The 21,983-nt window shown below is 52.9% G+C and overlaps 1 protein-coding gene across 2 annotated transcripts; it reads left to right on the top strand.

The window, feature by feature from the left end:
- The first annotated feature begins 1,450 nt into the window (after positions 1 to 1,450).
- On the top strand, positions 1,451 to 21,720 carry TRAM2 (translocation associated membrane protein 2). 2 transcript variants are annotated; one of them, XR_014589609.1, is made up of 12 exons: positions 1,451 to 1,615; positions 8,959 to 9,022; positions 11,140 to 11,249; positions 11,457 to 11,573; positions 13,145 to 13,203; positions 13,752 to 13,836; positions 13,933 to 14,003; positions 14,675 to 14,779; positions 14,901 to 15,059; positions 16,024 to 16,196; positions 17,311 to 17,496; positions 17,762 to 21,720. XR_014589609.1 is itself a non-coding variant. In XM_083857517.1 (11 exons), the coding sequence occupies exons 1-11, from the start codon at positions 1,496 to 1,498 to the stop codon at positions 17,382 to 17,384; spliced, it is 1,137 nt and encodes a 378-aa protein (XP_083713643.1). In that variant the 5' UTR covers positions 1,451 to 1,495; the 3' UTR covers positions 17,385 to 21,720. The 2 variants fall into 2 exon arrangements, 1 of the variants encoding a protein (XP_083713643.1); XM_083857517.1 differs by having other exon boundaries at positions 17,311 to 21,720.
- The last annotated feature ends 263 nt before the right edge of the window (positions 21,721 to 21,983 follow it).

Raw genomic sequence — 21,983 nt, 5'->3', positions numbered from 1 at the left:
TGCCCTGGAGACCTGTTCAGATTGTCTCTGTCCCCAGATGGAGCCGGGGTGTGGTTTTTGGAAGGAGGTGGGATAGGGAAGGCACTTCGTGCCTCAGCCCTTTCTCTGGTTAATGAGGGAGATTTGGGGTTCAGCACAGGGACTTTGGGATGCAGGGAAAGGTGTTGGGGAGTTGCAGGGTGTGCACAGGGGGTGGGTGCAGAGGTGGGAGGTTCTCTGCACACAAACAGTCAGTGGGTGCAGATGCAGGTGAGCATCCCCCCATACACCACAGGCGTGTTCAGGGCTGGGTGGGTGTCCAGATGTGCACAGTTCTGGGGTGCAGATGTGAAGTGGGTGCCAAAACCAGCGGGTGCCTCCACCTGCTGTGGAGTGTGAGGGTGTGTGTGGGGCAAACAGGAGCCGTGACCAGGACTGGGCTCCCTGTCTGGGTCCTGGGTCTTGGGTCCTGGTTCCAAGCTGGGTCCTGGGTGCCGGTTCTGTGCTGGGTCCTGGGTGCCGGTTCTGTGCTGGGTCCTGGGTCCTGGTTCGGTGCTGGGTCCAGGACTGTGCTGAGCTGGAGCAGGGGCTGGATCCAGGTCTGGGGTGGTCAGGGAAGGGTCCTTGTCTGTGTCCATCCATACCCGGGGCCAGGTCTCGGCTCTCGGTCTGGGTCCGCATCCGAGCTCTCCATCGTGTGCTGGCTCCAGGTCCCGGCTCTTGCACCCGGTGCCGGGTCCGTGTCCAGGGCTGGGGTGAGATCCGGTGCCAGTCCTGGGGCTGGGTCCAGGTCCGTGTCTGTGCCCAGGTCCGGTTCGGCTCTGGGGTGGGGTCGGATGCTGGGGCCCGATTTGGGTGCGGGTTCGGCTCCGTGGCCGGGTCCGGTCCGGGCGGGACTGGTCCCGGTCCCGGTCCCGGTGTGGGTCGGTGCCGATATCAGACCCGGTCCCGGACCCGGTGCAGTGCCGGTCCTAGTGCCGGGCCGGGGCGGGGTCGGTGCCGGTGCCGGTGCGGGTCGGGCCGGGTCGGAGCGGTGCCGGTGCCGGTGCAGGTCGGGCCGGGCCGGGCCGGGGCGGGGTCGGTGCCGGTGCCGGTGCCGGTGCCGGTGCCGGTGCCGGTCTCGGTGCGGGCCGGGGCGGGGTCGGTGCCGGGGTCGGTGCCGGTGCCGGTCTCGGTGCGGGCCGGGGCGGGGTCGGTGCCGGGGCCGGTGCAGGTCGGGCCGGGCCGGGCCGGGGCGGGGTCGGTGCCGGTGCCGGTGCGGGTCGGGTCGGGCCGGGGCGGGGTCGGTGCCGGTGCCGGTCTCGGTGCGGGCCGGGGCGGGGTCGGTGCCGGGGTCGGTGCCGGTGCCGGTCTCGGTGCGGGCCGGGGCGGGGTCGGTGCCGGGGCCGGGGCCGGGGCCGAGCGGGGCCGGGCGGGCGCGGGGAGGGCTCAGCGGCGGCGCCTGCGCGGGGCCATCGCGGCGCTCCGCGAAGTTCCGCGGGGCCCGGGGAAGTTTGGGCTCGGCTCGGCCCCGGCCATGGCCTTCCGCCGGCGGGCCAAGAGCCACCCGCTCTTCAGCCAGGAGTTCCTCATCCACAACCACGCCGACATCGGCTTCTGCCTGGTGCTCATCGTCCTCATCGCCCTCATGTTCGAGGTGAGACCCCCCCCCCCCCGCCGGGACCGGCTGTCCGAGTGTCCCCACCCGGGGACGAGGTGACTCCCCCCTTGCTCTGCCCGAGGTGTCCCCCCTGGGGCTGTCCCGGCTCGGGGCTGTCCCCACCCGGGCCGGGTGCCCCATCCCATACGAGGAGGGGGCTGTGGGACCCCTCGCTCTGGGCTCAGGGCGCCGCCCCATTCATTGCCCGTCCCTCACGCACCGCCGGAGAGGTTCCCCACATTCCCACAGGAACCCAGCCCGGTGCTGCCTTCAGGGGTGGCACATCCTTCTGTCCCCTCTCCGGCTCTGCCGGGGGTCCCTGGCTGGGGAGGGGGAGCCCCGGGGGTGTCAGAGCCCCTTCCCCAAACCCACCGCAGCCGCCGGGCTGTCCCGAGCCCTGAGGGGCGCCTCAGCCCCACACAGCGCCCAGCCAAGCCTTGGCTGATATTCCCACCTCTTGGAAATGGGAAGACTTTTTTTTTTTTTTTTTTTTTTTTTTTTTTTTTTTTTTTTTTTCTTTACCAACAGCCCTTTTCCAGGTGTTTTCTCCTCAGCCCGGTGACCCCTCGCCGTGGGACGAGCCCCGGGCCTGGGGCGGGCAGAGCTCCCGGGCCTTTCCCCGCCGCGCCCATCCCGCTGTGCCGGGGGCTGTGGAAAGGCACCCACGGGACACCCTCACCCTCCCGGGGTGACCGCAGACCCCCCAAGGCCGCTGTCCCATGCCGGGAACGCCGCTGTGTCCCGCTGCTCCGGCTCCTGCCCCTCTCTCTCCGCCTGCTCTCCCCCCTCTCCGACTGCTCCGGGCATCCCCCGCCGGGGCACCGGGCCCTGGTCAGCGGGACCCCCCCCCCCGCCTTCCCCGCTGAACCCTCCCCTTCGCCAGTGCCACGTTTCAAAGCAAATCCGGATGGGAAAGGGGTGGCCGGGGGGCCTGGCGAGGGAGGAAAGGCTCCTTCTGTAGCAAATCGCTGGAGGAGGAAATCCATTTCCTTAATTCCTCCCCGCTGGAACCCCCTGTTTTTCTATCCCCCCCTCTTTTTTTTTTTTCTTTTTTTTTTACTGCGAACTCATTGAATGAACGAGTCTCTTGCGGCACTCGAGCTCCTTTCAGTGTCCTTGTGCGTGTATATATATATTTATTTAAGGGTTTCAAAACCGACCCAGGAGGGCCAGCTGTATTCCAAAACCGCATGCAAATGCTGCAAAGTTGGGCTGCAAGTTTCGTACTCGCGCTTTAAAAAGAAAGATACCACTGAGGTTGTGCATCTCTGTCTCAGCGTTTCTCCCCTGCAGATGGTTTTGTTACATATTGGGAGCCTCATCCCTCCTGGAGAGGTGGTACCTGGGCTTGCTGCTGTGGTGCTTTTGGTTGATACGGTGCTGTGAGGGCAGTTTTGAAAAGTGATGGACCCTCCCCGTGGAGGTGGCAGCAGGGAGGGGTTTGTGGTGTTTCTGGTTTTGGTTTTTTTTTTTAATGTCTTTTAATTAAGTCTCCCTTAAATGCTGAAGGCAGCAGTTTGCTGCTGTCCCAGCAGACCTCAGGGAGACAATGCTTGCCATGCTAGGGTGGCTTCTAGAGATCCCTGTGCCCAGCAGCATCATCTCTGCATCCCTTCCCCTTGGCGTGGGGTTTGGGACAGCTCTCGGTCCTTGTGTTTATTTTACCCTATTTTTATTTCATTATTACATTATTCCTTCTGCTTTCTTTTCCCCTGGAGGAGAAATCATCCTCTGCTCTTGCCCAGCCTTCCAAACCATCCGTGCCCGTTTGTGCCACCTCTGTGGTGAGTTTTGGTGGCAGTTCCCATCCCTTGCTGCATTGAGGAGGACCTGTCACTGTCCCTTCCCCTCCTCCTGCTCTCATCCCTGCTTCCCCCCCTGCAGCTGGGCTTCCACCTTCCCCAGTGCCAGTGGCCACGGCCAAGCTCAGGCTCAGCGGAAAAGGCCGAATCCTGCTCACAATAGGCCGTTTCCTGCAGGGAAGGTTTTTTTGGGGAAGACACAAATAAGATTTTTAACCTTTTCCCAGGCATCCCTCAGGAGCTGACTGCTCCCTTGTTCCAGCACTCTGCTTGGGGTGATGCTGAGGGGCTGCCATGGGTCTTCCACTGCCCAAGCTACACCTTGAGCATCTTTTTGGGTGCACAACCTTTCCCCATCCACATGGGCCCACCAAGCTGGTAATTCCTCTGTGGCAGGGAGCAGGTACCAGTCACAATGAGATTTGGTGGCATGAGGCTGCTCCTTGGTGTTACAGGTGTGTTGGATTTGATTATTCCAGTGTTGTGTGTGTTTTTAAGGATCAAAAGTGTTGCTCAGGGAGGGAAGCCTCAGGCTTGGAGGGAGTTTCCCCAGAAAGAGCTGTCCTGAGCTGGGCACTATGAAGGGTTTTTCCTTCCCACCCAGCCCTAAGCCTTCAGGGTGTGAAAACACACCTGATTGTGCAGCTGCCTGGTGCCAGAGAGGGATTTTGCCACATGAATGTGGCTGCTGGAGCCCAGAAAGAAACTCCCTCCCCCCATGTATTTTTTGGTGAAAAACTATTTTGAGTGACTCTGTATAGAAACGTGAAACAGGTGCTTCCCATCCTCATGCAGAAATTACTTTGCATGTCTTTTTCCACTCTGCTTTGCAAAAAAATGAAGGCTGGGTTTAACCTGTGTCCCACCAGGGGTGGCTCCTGTGAGTGATGTCAGGTCAGGTTTGGGGGAAACTTTTGCTGATTTTGGAGAAGTTTCTATATTAGATGGGGTCTGCTGTTGTAATGTCTTAAGGTGGGAAAACTGAGGCTCAGTCTTATGCCTGGGGTGACGAAATGAAGTTCTAAACCATTGTTTTAGAAGTGGTTCCGTGCCCTTGCTGGGCTTTCCCCCTGTGCAGATGTGAGTCACAGGCTCCCAAACTCAGGGTTGTGACACTGTAAGAAGAAGGCTGCTGACGAATGAGCTGCTATTTCCAGGCTTCCTGCTAAATATACTTTCCCCTTCCCGGTCCCCTCCGTAGTACTCTAAAAATTAAGGCCTTCCCGTTGTTAATGAGGGAAAACAAAATGTGTTCCTGCCTCCCCTGGTCTTTGCCAGATGTGGGAGCTGAGGCGTGCAGCGTAAGGGTTGAATAGCTGGGGAAGAGCGGAAAAAAAGGTTTAAAAAAAAATAAAAATGCAGCATTCAGGTTTACTTTTAAGAAGGGAATAAACAGGAGGGAGGATGAGGCAGTGAAAATGGTGTCGTGCTGGGGGATGAGTTTGTCTGTGGGGGCAGAGGGGCTGCACCGCCCTTGGGAAGGGCTTTTTGTCAAAGCCAGATGTTTACTTGGAAAGGCTTTGGTCCAAAGTTTGGGCTTTAGTTTACATATAGGGCCTGTGTCAATCCATACTGTGGATCAGCAAGTTTGTCTTTCAAAAAAACTCTGGCTAGGGGGAGGAAAAGAAACCCAAAGCTGTGAGAAAAGCCTTTGGACAGCATTTTGTCTGTAATTAGTTTGTTTTTCAAGCCCTGGAAATATTTTCCCGGCTCCAACTGCAGAAAACTCCCCCAGCCTCCCCCGCCAGAGGTTTGGAGCTGCTTCCTTCCTCCAGAGTGGCTTTAACTCGAGCAGGACCGTGGGGATGGTGGCATGGGGTGAAGACAAATCCCACTGGGATGAGACTTTGGAGGAGGTAAACGTGTTTCATGGAATCCTGGAATTGTTTGAGTTGGAAGGGACCTTAAAACTCATTTCATTCCAACCTTCTGCCATGGGCAGGGACAACTTCCGCTAGACCAGATTGCTCAGAGCCCTGTCCAGCCTGGCCTTGAACACTTCTAGGGATGGGGAGTCCACAGACTCTCTGGGCAAGCTGTTCCAGGAGTTCACAGAGTGTCCTGGGGAAGGATGCTCAAAAATTATCCCTCATTCCTGAAAATATTAGTGTTTGAGAGTTGCAATGGGTACTTTCTGGGAGAGGTGCTAAACTGCCTGGATGTGTGTGCTTAGACACCTTTTTAAAAGCCACTTGCACATCTACACAAGTGGAGTTGGGATTTTGAGGTGGAGCGTTTCATGGCAGGGGTAAAATCAGCATCTTCAAAATTGCTGGATGGGGCTCTGAGCAAACCCTGGTCTGTGAAAGGTCTCCCTTCCCATGGCAGGGGGTTGGAACATGATTTTTAAGGTCCCTTCCAACCCAAACCATTCTGGGACTCTAAAAAAGGATGGGGAAAGCTTTGCTGCTCAGTATTAGGCAGCAAACTCCAGGCTAGGGGGGCTTGTGGATTTTTCCAATCACCACATTAATCAGGGAGTAAATGCCTGGTGGTGGACAGTAAATGTGTGGTAGTGCTGGGATTGCTTGGCTTTATCTATTGTTCTGCCACCCAGGGCTGCAAGGTGGATGTGCTAATTTGATTCTGGCCATGAGAAACAGCCTCATCCCTGCTGATGATCCCTGATGCCTGGCTGATCCAGCCATCCAGGAAACTCTGGTCTTGGTGGACATGTTGAGTTTTGTTGAGTTTTGTCTCTTCATCATCCATCTGCACTTTGGTCCTTGAGTTAGTGGCTTTAACCAGCAGAAAGTCACTCCCTGCTGAGGATGTGATTCCTTCATCATGGCTGTAGAGAATTCCCAGCACAACTGCCACCCAAATTTACCTGGTTCACACACACAGAATCATAAAATCATTAATGTAGGGAAAGCCCTCTAAGGTCATTGAGTCCAACCATTCCCCCAGCACTGCCAAGGCCACCACTGACCCATGTCCCCAAGTGTCACATCCTTCATGTAAGGCAGGATGGGGCTGGGATGAGGAACATCTCTCTCTGCATAGAGGTGCCCTTAATGCAGGTCAGGGAGTGGATGAGAAATAAATATACAGCATTTGCTACATAGTCCTTGCTGTGTGTGTCCCAGGGAGACAAATCCTTCTCCCATCCTCTAAAAAGCTGTGCCAGGGAGGATTAGGTTGGATATGAGGAGAAATTTCTGTGCTGAAAAGGCATTCAGGGATTGGAACAGGCTGGAATTGTTCAAAACTTGTGTAGATGTGGCACCTGTGGGCGTGGTTTTGTGGTGGGTTTGGCAATGGGGTAAGAATTGGATTCCATGATCTTAGAAGGCTTTTCCAACCTAAATTATTCTCTGATTCCATGAATTCTGCCCCTGCCAGTAGCAGTTTAGTGGCAGCTCTGGCTCTACTCACTGCCCTGCAAGGCAGAAGTGTGCTCAGCACTTCCTTTCCCATTGGAGCATCTTGTTTCAGAGCAAACAGCCAGCGAGTCTTGTGCTTCTGAATAATCCTCACATTGCTCTTCCCACTCCAAACTTCTGCTTTCCCTGGCTGCCTGTGAAATGCTCAAGGCAGGCTCTGAAGAGTTCTGCCATCCCTGGTGCTCATCCCTATTTCCCAAGCCAAGGAAATGTGGTTTTTGCCTTGCAGATGCCTCTAGGAGGTTACATTTGTCTTTGGTTGTTAAAATATTTTGCTGAGACTTTAGGAAACGAGCTGCTATCCCTCTGTAAGGAAAGGTAGAGAGATGCTGGGGTGGCTCCAAAGCTGCTGCTGGTTCTCCAGCCCACAGGAAGTTGTGGCAGGTGTGGAGATGGGACAAAGCATTGCTTGATGATGGAATGGATGGAGGAACCTTCCTACCAGGTGCTTTGGGAAAAGAAGGAGAATCCTTGGGACCTGTGCTGGGGCTGAGCTCTGTCCTGGCATTGCTTCCCACCCTGGAGATGCTCTGGGGTCATTTTCCTGGACTCACAGCTCTGGCCTGTGTCCTTCCAGCAGGTGAGGAGGCTTCACCTGGAGATGATGTCTTGTTCCCAGCTGTTTACAGCAATGGATGTCAGCCAGGTTCTCTGGGAGCCATAATTCCATCACTGCCTTTAGCACATCCATGACACAGCCACCCATCCCTGCAGCACCGCAGCCACCTCAGGCTCCATGCCTTTGTTTCATGCCCTGTGCCAGCCTGTGGCAAGGTTTGGATGTAAACTCCAGCTCCTGGATGTGCTGTGCAACTCTGGGATGAAGCAACTTGTCTTTCCCAGCCAGCAAAGGTCTGCAGGAGCCAGAAGTGTCTCCCTCAGCCAGCTCGAGGCCAGGCGATGCACTTTTTCCATTCCCACCCCAAACTCTGCCTATGGTCTCCGTCTCCTGCATCACTACTCCTCCACAAACAGAACACAACATGTGGGATTTCCCTTTTTTTTTTTTTTTTTTTTTTTTTAAGTGGAAAAAACAATGAAATCCCCAAACATCACGAAAACACTCCATGGAGTTTGCTGTTTGCTGTCTCCGAGCTGGGGCTGCCTGCACCGGTTGCTCAATGCTGGTGGTGGCAAGATGGGAACACTTGGCAAAGTCCCCCTGTCTCCCCCACAAGCTGTGGAGCAATTTCCAGCTGGGATTTTAATAGCCTGCAGCTCTGGAGCAGTGGGCAGCCATGTCTGTGTGAAATGCAGCTCATCTCCATCGGTGTTTGACGGGCACAGGATTTTTTGGGAATGGTTGTGTTGGAGAGTGGGTTGGCTTGTGAAGCGTTGGAAGGTTGGCTGGGAGCCACTGGGAAGGGAAAATCTGCTGACCTGCTGCCAGTGTGGGGTTGGATGGGATGAAGGCATGTTTGGTGCTGGATGTCTGTGCACTGGATTTTGGTGTGGTCCCAGCCTAAGGGTGCTTTGGTCTCAGAGGTGCAGTTTTGGGGTGTCTTATGGGGTGGATGCTCTGCCCCATCCTCACAAAGCCTCCTGCTTTGCTGCTGGGGAAGATAATTTCTTTGAATTACAAATAATTTAGTCAATGGTCACCTCTCTGGTGATCAGTGACAGGACCAGAGGGAAGGGCTGGAGCTGTGTCAGGGAAAGTTTAGGTTGAATATTGGGAAAAGATTCTTTCCCCAAAGGGTGGTTGGGCACTGAACAGGCTCCCCAGGGAATGATCACAGCCCCAAGGCTGACAGAGCTCAAGAAGGGTTTTGACAATGCTCTCAGGCACAGGATGGGATTCTTGGGGTGTCCTGTGCAGGGACAGGAGTGGCATTTCAATGATCTTTTTGGTCCCTTCCAACTCAGGATATTCCATGATTCGATTCCGTGATTCAATAAATGAAGAGTGAGCAGCACAGCCCTGGGGTTTGGATGTCCTGATGCCTCATCCCAGGCTTTTTTCCCCTTTCTGGACATTCATCTGGGATCTTGTGGGTGACCAGTGCAAGGTTCAGTGTTTCTGCAAGTGAAGCTGGTGCTGGCACATCTCCCTGGGTGATTTGCCTTTCCCATTGTGATAAGAAAAAAAACAGGTCCCAAGACATGGATTTAACAACTGATTTGCTTCTTCTCCCCTCTGTGTCTTTGACAGGTCACAGCCAAGACTGCCTTCCTGTTCATCTTACCTCAGTACAATGTTAGTGTGCCTACAGCAGGTGAGAGATGTCTCTGCTCCACAAATCCCAAGGGATGGTTGAGTCTGATCTGCCTCTAATCCTCACTTCCAGCTGGCTTGGGATCACCCTCTGTGTAATAAGCTGCTCAGGGTCTTGTCTGGCAGTAAATGCAGTTTGGCAGAGATGCTAAAAATAAAGATGTTTTGGGAAGAAGCAAAGTTTGAGTGGCTCAGAGCACTCTGGTCATGTCTGCCAGGCCTCATGCTGCCAGGGTTGGGAGTTTGGGGGTTTCCTCTCTCTTTCTGCTGTGGCCAGGCCACTCTGTGCTCCCTGCAGGGTGAGGATGCTGCTCCAAGCCTGGTTAGGCAGGATCCAACTCTGTGATTGCCTGTCTGGAGCAGCTTCTTGTCCCTCCTGAGGAGCAGGAGGGATTTACCTCTTTGCCAACCACCCTGGGCCGTGCATGTCATCCCTGTCCTGCTGATTTTTGGGGATTGCACCTGGAGAGGAGGGTGTGGAGGAGATGCACGTGGTGCACAGCATCCCTGCTCCAGGCAGGTTCTGATTCACAGGGAATAAACTCCAGAGGCTCTGAGCTGGTGCAGCTCAGCAAATGGACCAGAGAAGGTGTCCCAGGTCCCAGCCAGGAGCCCCTGTTCCTATTTTGGCTGCTGGTTTCTGCCTTCCTGGCTCAGAGCCCCTCTGGGTCTGGCAGGGATCTGGGCACTGGCGTGGAGACAGCAGGAGGTGGTTTGGGTAAAGGCCTGGGCTCGGGATGAGCCAAATGCCCAGGGCACAAAGCCTGGCCTGGTGGCAGAAAAGTGCAGTTAATTGGGAGTGTTTGAGTAATCATCCAAAGAAAAGAGCAGGGTGTTGGGATTAGTGGAGCTACAATGAGGCAGACATGCGGAAGATAAAAAGCTCTGCCCTTAAAGGCTTTGGTTATGGCTGAAGGAATCATCCAGCTTCCAGATTAAATTGTGGGCCCTTCTCCCCTGTGGCACAGTCCAGACAACTTCCTCTGCTGGTTTTTAAGGGATTTATTCGTTCCTGATGTGAGAAGTCCCAGGGGGCACAGGAACACCTCCCCAGGACCAGGGATTGGGGTATCATTATAGGGTATGAGCTAGTAGGGAGAGAGATCTTGGTGCAGCAGCTTCTTGGGAGGAATATAAATTTTTCCAAGGCTTTCCCACATCCCCACAGCTCCTGCTAGAGCTTCTGAGGTGCACTAGAGAGGGGAGACAGAGCAGATGTAGATGATATTATATTCTTTGGCCTTACAATTCTGTCTTTTACCTTGCTCTGGGATACAGATTTTTACTTCTGGGTCTGCACTGCATGAGGGCCTCCTAAGGACAGGATGTTTTCATATCCTTGTGCCAGATGTGTTCATAAATCCCATTCAAATCTTAGAAATCTGGAATGAAGCTTTGTTTAGGGTAAGCAGGGCTGGTGACAGAGCAGTCTCTTCCCAGCACTGGTATCAGGAAAGGACAGACTGGATCAGGGTGAGGGAAAGCAGCAGCCAGGGGTGGGCTGAGCTTTGTGTGATGGTACTTCCTGCAGCCTTCCCAACTGTGCCTCTTCCCATAAGCTTCAGGGCTGCAAATAGTCAGCTAAATGCAGATGTCTGGGGTATTTTGGGTGCTATTGGGTTTCCTGTTGCTCCAGAAGAGCACAGCCTCCCATGGGTCCTATTTCTCATCCACCAGCCCTGTGCTGCTGTCTCAGATCTCTGAACAGCAGAAAGCTTCTTCATTTAGGCAGCTGAATCCTGCTCCAGCACTTTTCAGGGAGGAGTGGGAGATCATAAGGAAGTGTTAAATCATATCTGAGAGCTTGGAAATCCTATCCCAAACCCTGATATTCCTAGTGGGGCATCCCTGATCTTGTCACCTGCTTCAGCCTTTCATGTCTTCATCCCTCCAGGTGATAAATTCCCATCTCCACAGGCAAGGTGTCCCCAGTGTCCCCTCTCTTGTGTACCTCTTAGAGGGGAAACCGCCCACCTCTGCCATGAGCTAACCCTGGAGGGAGCCCTTTTTCCCTACCACTGACGTAATCATGACTTCTCTCTGGTATCCCCATCCACGCCTTCACCTGGAAATCCTTTGGGCCATGGGGGTCTGACCCATGCTTTGTTCTCTTTGCAGATGGGGAGCTGGTCCAGTATCACTATGGGCTGAAGGATCTGGTCACCATCCTCTTCTACATCTTCATCGCCATCGTGCTGCACGCGGTGGTGCAGGAATACATCCTGGACGTGAGCACCATTCCCTGTCCTGTGTCCTCCTCAAAATACCTCAAATCCCACAGGGGGCTGTGCTTAAATGGTGTTCTGGGGGTGGTCTGGGGGATGAGGTGATGATGAGTGAGCCTTCATCTCTGGAGGCTCCTCTGGATGAGGAGGAGAGAGTTGATGGTGGCTCACGTTTTCTTGTTGTTTGTCTCTCCCTTTGCTCCTTCCCAGAAAATCAACAGGCGTCTGCATCTCTCCAAGGTCAAACACAGCAAGTTCAATGAGTCAGGGCAGCTGGTGGCCTTCCACCTCACCTCTGTCATCTGGTGCTTGTACGTCGTGGTGACGGTAAGGCACAGGGCTCTAGCTGGAATTTTGGGTTTCCAGGGGGAATTGTGGGCTCTGGAGCACAAAATCTCACTGGCAGCAAAGTCCCCAGCCACCTTCTGGGCCAAACCAGACACATTTCAGTCAGTTTAGTTTTCAGCTGTGGTGGATCTTTCCAGCCACTGTGTGAGGGCAGTTTTGGGAGATCCTTCTCCCAAATTATTATGCCAAATTATACAAGGCACAGGTAAATAAATGGGCTGTGAAATTTTTTTGGAGCTGGGCCCCATAAATCCTGCCTGTCCTTGTCATCTCCATCCTCTGCTCCAGGACCTGATGCCTTTCTCAGATTCTTATTTTCCTTCTTATGTACATTCAGTGCCTTGAGGTTTTTGGCTGCCTTTTGTGGGGTCATGGGACCAATAGGCAGAATTTTGGGATCCCTCTTTGTGGTTCCTTGCTTGGCACACTGATGGTGAGGGAATCTTTGAAAACAGGGAAACAAACCACGCTGTTCCTTGGGGATGTGTCAACCCAAAGAATTCAGAGGGAAAGCTGTCATTTTGGGAGGGAAGGGAGGAGCAGGTAGTGTGGGGGAGATCTGACTGTTCTGGCACTGTGAAGTGATAATGCTTTGGTACCTGCAGCCATTGGGGCCCAGCTGTGGTCTCCAGTGGCTCTGGGGATGGATCCTTGGGGTCAGATCCCCTCCCCACTGCTCAGAGACCAGCCCTCCTTAGAGAACTACTTTTCCCTTCAAGGCCAGCATTTCTAGAGATCTGCTCCACTGCTTCTGCCCCATAGGGCTCTGAGGAAGGAAACTTTGACATAACAGTTGATGCTGCTGGTTTTGGGCTCCCCTTACCCAGTGCTAGACCCATCCCTCAGCAGCTGTGGGGCTGGAGCCTCCTGTACTGCCCACACTGCTGTGATGTGCTCCCCAAACACCCAGAATCTGCAGAGCAGGTCACCCTTGTGCTTCCCTGGCCTTCCTCAGCTGAAGAAAAGGGTCTTGGGACAGACAGAGAATGGATGATGGTTACTGGGCAAGACAAATTTCCCATGCCAGCCTCTCCTTGCAAAGCCCAGGGCAGCATCTGTGTGGCAGGAGAGAGAAGGGAGTCTCATCCTGTAAGGCAAGAGGTGGAAAATGAAACTATCCAATTATATCCAGTTATTTTTGTTGGTGTTTTCTATTCCTTTCTCTTCAGAAGCCCTTCTTGTTGCTTAAATGCTGCTGGGGTTGGAAATGCCAGTGGGGGAAAAGCCAGTGGACATTCTGCCTTAGCCATGCTACAGGAATCTCACCCCTACACCTCCAGAGCATTCCAAACCCCAAAATATCCTCTCCTGAACTGAAGGCTGAGCCTTCAGCCCCCAGACAAGGGGCCTGCTGAAATTTTAGAGGGGTGCTAGAGACCCACAGATGCAGAGCTCAGGCCCTGACGGGGGAACGTGTTTTTTCCTGCAGGCTGTGACGAGACTCAGGGAACTGGGTGTCATCCTCAGTTCCTCGTTTCACTGTACCATCAGCCCAGCCTCTCCTAACCTGTTTTGTTGTGCTGAAGCCTTGCCTCTCTTCTCTTTTTCAGGAAGGATACATTTCAAACCCCCGGAGTCTGTGGGAAAACTACCCGCATGTTTATCTGCCGTAAGCACTTGTGAGGGCATTTTGTTCTGGGGCTGGCCACTTCCTTCCTCTCCATGGTTTTGCCTGCTGGGAGTGGGGTGCTGAGAGCACAGCACCCTCTGCATGCAGCCTGCAGCAAGGGTGCCGCAGTGAGACCATGGGGAATGGGGATGTCACATTTGTGAGCCTGGGGAGGGTGTTCCAGAGGGTTTCTTGAGGAAACCTCTGTGGGCTTGGTTACTCATCCTGCCTGTTTCCTGCATCTCCTTGGGAAAAGTTCTTTGCTGTTCATTTTTCACAGCAGAAACGTAGTGGGGGATGACCCTTCCTTCTTGGTATTTTACAAAAGTGAGGTTTGCTGAGAGCACAGAGACCACAGCATGAGCATCTGGATAAATTCCATGTGCAACTCTCTCAGCTCAACAAATAATTTCAGTCCTGCAATGATTTCTCCTAAATCCCATGGCTCTAAAACAGTGGAGGGATTGCCCAATGCTGCCCTGACACTCGGGTTCTTGGGGTCCTGCCATGGCCTGGGCTGGCTCACGTGGCTCCTCCCTGCATTTCAGGTACCAGGTGAAGTTTTTCTACCTGTGCCAGCTGGCGTATTGGCTGCACGCCCTGCCTGAGCTCTACTTCCAGAAAGTCCGCAAGGTGAGAGCCAGGGGGAGGTTTCTGGGAGAGGAAGCTCTTAAGAGAGGGTGGGTGGAGAGGGCGGAGAGGTTGATTTGGCTTTTCTGCCCTTGCCAGGAGGAGATCCCCCGGCAGCTGCGCTGCATTTCGCTCTATCTGCTGCACATCGCCGGTGCCTACCTGCTCAAGTGAGTCACTCACCTGCCTCAGCATCCCCCACAACACCAGTGACAGGGCTGGGCAGCTTCTTTTGGCCTGGGAGTCACCTGGGAATCCTCAGTGGGGAGAGGGGCTTAAAAGGAATAAATGGGATTGTTTCAGTGGAGAGTGACTTTTTTACCTAGGCAGGTTTATATAGGACAAGGGGGATGATTTTAAACTAAAAGAGGAGAGATTTGGATATTGGGAAGAAGTTGCCTATGAGGGTGATGAGGCACTTGACACTGGTTGTCCAGAAGGTTTTCCATCCCTGGGAGTGTTTGAGGCCAGGTTGGATGGGCATTGGAGCAACCTGAGACAGTGGAAGATGTGCAGGGCAGGGAGTTGGAATGAGATGATCCTTAAGGTCCCTTCCCACCCAAACCATTCTCTGATAAAAAGCAGAGCAGCTTTGCCAGCCATAGGGTTTTGTGTTGGATACATCCCAGCTCTGCTAATATTTTGGACTGTGTTGATGGTTTGTAGACAGGGATTTCCCCTACTGCAGTCCTGCCCCCACTGCTGCACAGGAGTCTGGCTTTGGGCTGGTGCTGCAGCTCATGGACAGCAGGCCCGAGGCTGTAGCTGGGGATGAAGGATGAAGGTTGAAGAGTAAAGGCTGACCAGCCCAGTGATGCTTTTTTCTTCTCTTCCCTGCCAGCTTAACCCGCTTGGGGCTGATCCTCTTGCTGTTGCAATACTTGGCCGAGTTCTTCTTCCACATGGCACGGCTGGTTTACTTCACGGACGAGAACAACGAGAAGCTGTAAGCAGGAAACCTGCCTGGGGCTCCCATCCTCCTTTGGAGCCCAGGAGAGTCTTGGCTCTCACCTCCTGGGTCAGCACTGGGGCTGCTCCTGCCCACAGCTCTGCTTGCCCTCCTGCAGGTTTAATGTCTGGGCCATCGTGTTCGTGGTCACCAGGCTCTTCACCCTCACCTTGTACATCCTGGTCATCGGCTTCGGGCTGCCACGCGTGGAGAGCCAGGCCCTGGACCCCGAGAGAGGGAACTTCTTCAGCTTCCTCTTCAATAATATTTTCTTCAGGTAGGAATGTCTCCTGTGTCTTCCTTGGCTATGTTATCCCAGCGTGGGTTTTGCTGAGTTTGGAAATGGTGGGATCCCAGAATGGTTTGGGTTGGAAGGGACCTTAAAGATCATCTCGTTCCAACCCCTGCTGTGGTCATGCATACCATCATTAGACCAGATTGCTCCAAGCTTCATCCAAATGGGATCCAGACATTGGGGATCTGATCCTGATTCCACTTAGGGGAGGTCTTAGTGAGCTCTGAAGGGGGTGTGAAGGAAGCAAAGAGGGGTTTAAAGGCTATAGAGCCAAATCGGAGGGGAAAAGTCAGGAAATAAAATGTTAATCAAGTGAAGTTATAAAGTGCAAGTCTATCTTAGAGAACTACTTACAGGCTTTCCCTGTACCTGTAAGTGCATTTATATGGATGTAGTCAAGGAAAAGGCATTTTCCCTTCTGCTTGGCCATATTTTGCTTCTTGTTGATGTGGGAAGCAGAAGGTGGGATGGGTTCTTCGTGCCTTGCAGTCTGTCAAGTCTAGGAGCCATTCTCACCCCTGCAGCAGCTGTGGGTTAAGTTCAGAATTTTCTGGGCATGGTCATTCCCAAGCTTTTTGAAGCCAAGGAGTGTTGGTACACCCGAGGATTTGAGGGTCTTTCTTACCTCCCTTCCACCTTTTAGATCATCCTGGGACATCATACCTTGACTGTGCCACGTTGTGTTTTGGGCAGTGCTGGTTGAGATGATCCTGCTCATCCACTCCTGCCCTAAAGCTGAAAGAATCAATAAATCAGAACCTGAGGGCTGAAGGAATGTGGCTGCCCTGGGCTCAGGGTGGCAGAAGGCAGAGATGGTGGCTGGAGGGATGGCATCTGCCACATGAGGGGACCTCGGCCACCAGCCCTGGTGTGGGGAGGGGGAAGGCTGGGCTGGGGGTGGCCTCGCTGCTGTGTTCTCAGCCTGCCTCTTCTCCGCCCCTGGCAGAATGAGTGTGCTGCTGTTGGTGTGCCTCTTCCAGGCCTCGGTGATGTGGCGCTTCATCCACTTCCAGCTGCGGCGCTGGAGGGAATACTGGAACGAGCAGAGCAGTCGGAAACGAGCCGCCGCCACCGCCGCCGGCACCAAGCAGCAAACCAAGCTGCTCAAGAGGGACTCTGGTGAGTGCTGGGAGGGGGTGGCACTGTGGAGGTGTCAGTCCTGGGGTTCAGTGTCCCCCAGGAGGCTTCTGCCCGTGCTGGGTGTCCCCAGCAGTGTGCTGATGTCATAGGTGATAGAGGTTTGCATGTGGTCAGGGTGTGATGAACCACGTGTGAATGTATCAGTCTCTGAGGGTCCAGCCTTTGCAGAGAAGTGGCTAAAATTGATTTGAGCCAGACTGCTCTGCAGAGGTGTTTTGTAAAGGAAAAGGTTTAATAAAGAAAAATAACATTACAGAAAACAAAAGAAAAGCCACGCACAGGTGTCTTGAGAAATCTCTGACACCTTGCTAAAAACACTCCAAAAAGCCTCTCTTTTTTGTGCTCCTTCCTAAATACTGAATGTTTTAGGAGGGACAACCTGGCCTGCTGCCAGTGAAATTAACAGCAGGCTTTGAGTTATACCCTTGGAGCCCAATCCATGTTTTTGTGCTGGTGCTGAGCCAATCACTGCCAGGAGGGGATGGAAGTTTCTGGGTTCTTTACCTTAAGGGATGAGTCTTAAACTTTTCCCTGCATGGAAAACTCTTGTTGGGTGTGGGAAATGCATTCCTAGAAATAAAGGTTTCCCCATCCATGTCTGTGGGCCAATCGTGAGAGGATAAAGGGTTTGGCTTGTGCAAGGGACAAAGTTTCTTTCTCCATAGAATCACAGAATGGTTTAGGTTGGAAAAGACCTCTGAGATCACGGAGTCCAGCCTTTGACCAATCACCATGGTGTCAACCAGACCTGAGCACTGAGAGTCACTTCCAGTCATTCTTTGGACACCTCCAGGGGTGGTGACTCCAAACCTCCCTGAGCAGCCCATTCCAATGTTCAGTCACCCTTTTTGTGAGGAAATTCCTTCTAATGTCCAACCTGAACCTCGCTTGTGACAGCTTGAGGCCATTTTATCTTGTCCTGTCCCTTATTCCCTGGGAGCAGGGCCCCACCTGGCTGCACCTCTCCTGTCAGGGAGGTGAGAACAAGAAGATCCCTCCTGAGCCTCCTTTTTTCCAGGTTAAACACCCCCAGCTCCTCAGATTACCCTCCAGACCCCTCACCAGCTCCGTGTCCCTTTGTTACCATCCCCAGGTTACCATGAAAACGGGGTGGTGAAAGCAGAGAACGGAACCTCACCTCGCACCAAGAAGCTCAAGTCTCCATAGAAGGCAAGGGTTGTCTCCTGGGGAGGAGGGTGAGATACCAGGACTGAGCAGCCTCCCCTCCTCCTGCTCCTCACGAGCGGCGTCTTGAAAGGCTCGGAATCATCTTCCCAAGGTGTCTCTCGCTCTCCTCCCTCCCTTTCTTGCTCTCGTGAACCATTTGCAATAAAACCAAAAAGGTCCCTTTCCTATTCTTCCATCCCCCCCTCATAGGAACCTTTTCCAGCCCTCCTGGTTTTGCCTTCCTCTGTTTGATCATAAACCAGCGTGCAATTTTTTAAATTTTTTTTTCTTTTCTATTTTAGTGTTCTGTTATTTTGGTTAATGGTTACAAATGTATCATCGTAGATGGTTCCAAACAATCCTTTTTTCTCCTACAGCATGTTCCTCCCCTCTCTTCATGGTGCTTCCCTGAGCCCCTGGGACAGGGCCACGACAGCTTGAAGGCACTAAATGTGTGTTGTGGGATCAGATTCCTGGGGGAATGTGCTGGGGCTGTGAGATCTGAGGCTCAGGGGTGCTCTCAGGTGAGATGGGGCACATCTGGCCAGCCCTCGGCAGGATGGTGATGCTGCAAAGAGAGACCAAGGTCTGATGGAGGAAGCTCAACCCTGTCTTGTCTCCTGGTGGACCTCTGGTTTACTGGGGTTTTCTGAACCCTGCTTTTGAGGATTTTCAAGAGCTGGGCAGCAGAGAAGGGAGAGAACTTCCCTCTTCATATGGAAGGTCCACCTCCCAGCCTTTGCTTGCCCCAGCTGGGTTTCTTTTGGCTGCCCTAGGGTTGTTCTGGGTCTCCCAGCCCCAAGAGCTGGGCCCAGGGCTCTGCAGGTCTCAGTATTTTGTCATGGGGTAGCAGCATCCTCAGTTCCACGTGAATCCTTGATGCCTGCCCTGCTCTGAGTGCTGGCCTGGCTCCTGTCAGCCCAGGCTCTTTGCCAGCTTGTCTGTGCCTCATGGACCTGGTGTTCTTGTTGCTCATGACCCAGGTGACAAACTGGTTGCTGCAAAGGGTCTTTGCATCAGTGGGACTGTGCCCCTCATACTGTCACCTCAGCCTTCCTCGTCCCTGTCGTACCAGTCCAGCCGTGCCATCAGCAGCCACCAGCTTCACTCTTTGTTTCCAAAGGATACAGTGTTGTATCCACCCAAGGTGCTATCAAATCCAGGGTTTCTTCCAAAAATCCTCGCCCCTTCATCCCTTTCTGAGCTGTGAATGAGATGACAGGGAGGGAAGGGGAAGGAGGCCGGGGCTGCAAGGAGCAGCTTGCATTTTAGGAAAAGCCTGGCTTGTGAGACATAGCTGTTGGCAGATGGAATTGTCTCAAATCTACCTCAGAGGCCATCTGTTGCTGCAGACCACTTTCCCCTCTTGCTCCTGCCCACTGCCACCTCCACGTGCTGGCAGGAGGTTTTGTGGAAAGCCACATCCCACCAGCTTGATCCCTCGCTGACTCTGCTGGGGAGCAGCATCTGCTTGGGGTTTCATGGGTCAGAGCCATCTCTCTGGGCTTCTTTTTAGGATGCCACGCCAGGTTAGGTTTGGCAGGGGAGCAGTAGTGGCACCTCTGTCCCCACACTGTCCCCTCGGGCAGTTCCTGAGCTGGGCTTTGCTGTTGGTGCCTCTTGTGCAGCGAAGTCGGCCGTAGCTTTAGTTCTGCTTCACCACGGCAGGAACAGGGGACTTGTGATGTGTCCCCTTGGCTGGGTGAGGAGAGAGACACAGAGCTGGGGTGCTCTCCATGTACAGTCCAGGATTGATCCTTGGCTCAGCCCTTGGGGGCTGTTGAACTCCAGCTCTCTCCGAGTGCAATTCCAGCTTGAGGCTGGTGCTGTTGTCCTTCGCGCCAGTCGTGTTTTGAGGAGCGGGTGACAGTTGATTTTCTGCCCCTCTTTGAGTTGAGTGGGGCTTTTTTCCCATTTATCTGAGTATCTTTTCTCCTTTCCCCTGCCTCTCCTTGTTGAGGAGGCCCTGGAGGGAGAAAACAATGCAGGGACATGAGGAACAGTTGGTCAAATTCCACTTGTTCCTCAATCCCCACAACATTTGAGTGTCATGTGAGAGATATTGGCAGGAGAGGGCTTTCCCCGTTTTCAGGGGAGCTGGGGAAGGAGGCTGGAGCAGAGCCCTTGGTGGTACCTTTGCCATTGCTCCTCACAGCCTGTGCTGGGAGGATAAAAACACTTTTTTGGCTCAGAGGCAGCGACAGGACCCACAGTGCAGCATGATTGGGGGGAAAAGAGCTTTATGTTGGGGAGGATATGGAAAAGGTCTGGTGTAAGAGGTTTTTCCTTTCTCCTTCCTCTTCCCATCCACTGCCAGTGCCCTCCAGGAGCAACTGCTGGCTGGCACCTCCCCAGAGCCTTGGCCAGGCCTTTCCTTGCAGCAGCCCAGCTGCTGACTCTGTTGGCAGGTGACACATAGAGGCCCCCAAAAACGTGGCTGCTGCATGATTCCTCCTCTTGCCTGCTTGGCTTCAGGCAGCTTTTCCACTTGCACAATCCTCTCTCTTCCTACAGTAGCTGGTGATGCTTTGTATCCCAAGTGCCTTATGTTGTAGCCTCTCTGTGCACTATACCAGTAGCTGAACACTCTCCTTTGTTACTACGTATGTACAACATATGCTACATTTATGTGTTTTTTGTTTTCTTTTTTGATAGAGCTACCTGGAAAAGGGACATTTATTTTTGAAGCATTTCCATGCGTTCTTGTTATTGTTTTGTTTTTTTCAGCCTATAGATGATGGGGCTTTTTTTTTTTAGCCCTCCCCTATGTTTAGAAATCCTCATCCTTCTGTTAGACCTAAACCTGGCAGGTTGTGGGTTTTTTTTGAGCTGAGCCTTTGTTGTGAGGTGATATCCACTGCAATCCCCTCTCCATCAGAGGGGCTGCCATGGGCTGCTCCTATCTCTGTGTTGTAGTGCAAGCACAATCCCTGGGCTGCAAGCCCACAGAAACTGCTCCTGTGTCCATGTCATTTCTCAGCAGATCCAGCCTTCCTTTCAGCCCAAAGAGCTTTTTCTTGGAGCATTTTCATTGCAAGCCTTTAGTGGTCAGTCTGTCCTTGGCTGCTCTGCCTATGAAATGCCACGAGCTCACTTCCCTTTAGTGGATGCCCTTCTCATGCCCCATCTTGTCAAGCCCTGTGTCATCTGCAGAAAACATCGTGGAATTGTTGGGTGGTTGAGGTTGGAAAATGCCTCCAAACTCATCAAAGTCCAACCTTTAATCCAACACCAAGATCCAACCCTGAACAGGAGCTCTTGACAACCACAATGCAGAAGGTGATGGAAATTATCCAAAACTTCCAGTGGGACATGATTCCTTGCACCCTTCCCGTGAGCTTGAGGCTGCTTTAGTAGTCTGTGTCCATTATCCAGCCTAAGGAGGTCAGGAATTGAGTAGCCTGTGGTTTTGGGGTGAAGTACAGTGCTTTCCTGTCCTAGCCTAGAAGAGCTGTGGAATACCAGCACTAGTTCTCTCTTCTTGTCTTAGGGAGTTGGAGAATGGGCTTGGGAAGAGAAAGGGGTGGGGGAAGAACAGATGTAGCATTTCACATACAGTTTTTGAGTGACTCTTACATTATGGGGCATTACAGTCGTGTTTTGTCTTCTTGTTGTTGTTGTTTGAGATTCTTTCTTCTTACTCATGATGTTTGGGTTAGTAGTAGCCAAGTTCCAGTTCCCCTGTAGGTCCCCTTACCTTCAACTCAGTGTTTTAAAAAGTATTTTTGGTAGGCTTCCAGGTTGGAGGGAAGAGTGGCCACTCTGGGATGTCTTTTTTTTACCTCCAGTGATTCTGGGAGCTTGGAGCCACCACCCTGCCTTTGCTGCAGTGCCTGGGGGTTTACAGCAGCCTCAGGCTCTTGCCTTTGGTAGATGGACCCCAGATTATGTCAACAGTTGGATGGGGATGATGGGATTTAATTTACAGCCTTCCAGGAAACTTCATGGGGTGTGAAAGGGTGGTTTAATAGGTTTTATGCCCAGCAGTGTTCCTCCTCCTTGGAGCTGTGTGTAGGGTTTCTCTGGGAAGAACGGCTGTTGGAGAAGCCAGGCAGAGGTGTGTAGTTTTTCCTTGAAAATGTTGAACTTGACTGATCAAACTTCAACAGAGGAACTCGAGGAAAACTTTTGTTCTTCCATATTTATGCTTTAGTGCAAATTTCCTGTTGGAGGGGGAGGGGGGAATTAACAGTCTCTGGTATTTTATGCCGTTTGTTTCATTCTTCCTGTCACTTCAGTTTTTGTACGGATTTTGTTTGTTGTTGTTCGTTGTTCAATGACTTTTGTGATAAACTCAGCAGAAGTATTTTTCTCAAATAAATAAATAAAAGGCATAGATTCTTCCAGTGTTGTTTCCACTGATGCTTTATTATTGCTAAGCTGTGCATGTGGCAGGGACACCTTCCACTATCCCAGGGTGCTCCAAGCCCTGTCCAGCCTGGCCTTGGACACTTCCAGGGATCCAGGGGCAGCTTCTCTGGGCACCCTGTGCCAGGGCCTCTCCACCTTCACAGGGATTTTTTTTCCCCAATATTCAATCCAAATCTGCTCTCTTTCAGTTTAAAGCCATTCCCCCTTATCCTGTCACCCCAAGCTCTT

Source organism: Zosterops lateralis (genome assembly GCF_965231275.1).
Source record: "Zosterops lateralis genome assembly, chromosome: 3".
NCBI lineage: Eukaryota > Metazoa > Chordata > Aves > Passeriformes > Zosteropidae > Zosterops > Zosterops lateralis.
This window is presented reverse-complemented; position numbering and strand designations above follow the sequence as displayed.

Bases quoted from the DNA above. Each gene is read 5' to 3' on its own strand.
- TRAM2 (XM_083857517.1), top strand. From the start codon at position 1,496: ATGGCCTTCCGCCGGCGGGCCAAGAGCCACCCGCTCTTCAGCCAGGAG. The intron at 13,837-13,932 runs GTGAGAGCCAGG...TGCCCTTGCCAG, and splicing joins ACTTCCAGAAAGTCCGCAAG to GAGGAGATCCCCCGGCAGCT. The intron at 14,004-14,674 runs GTGAGTCACTCA...CTTCCCTGCCAG, and splicing joins GCCGGTGCCTACCTGCTCAA to CTTAACCCGCTTGGGGCTGA.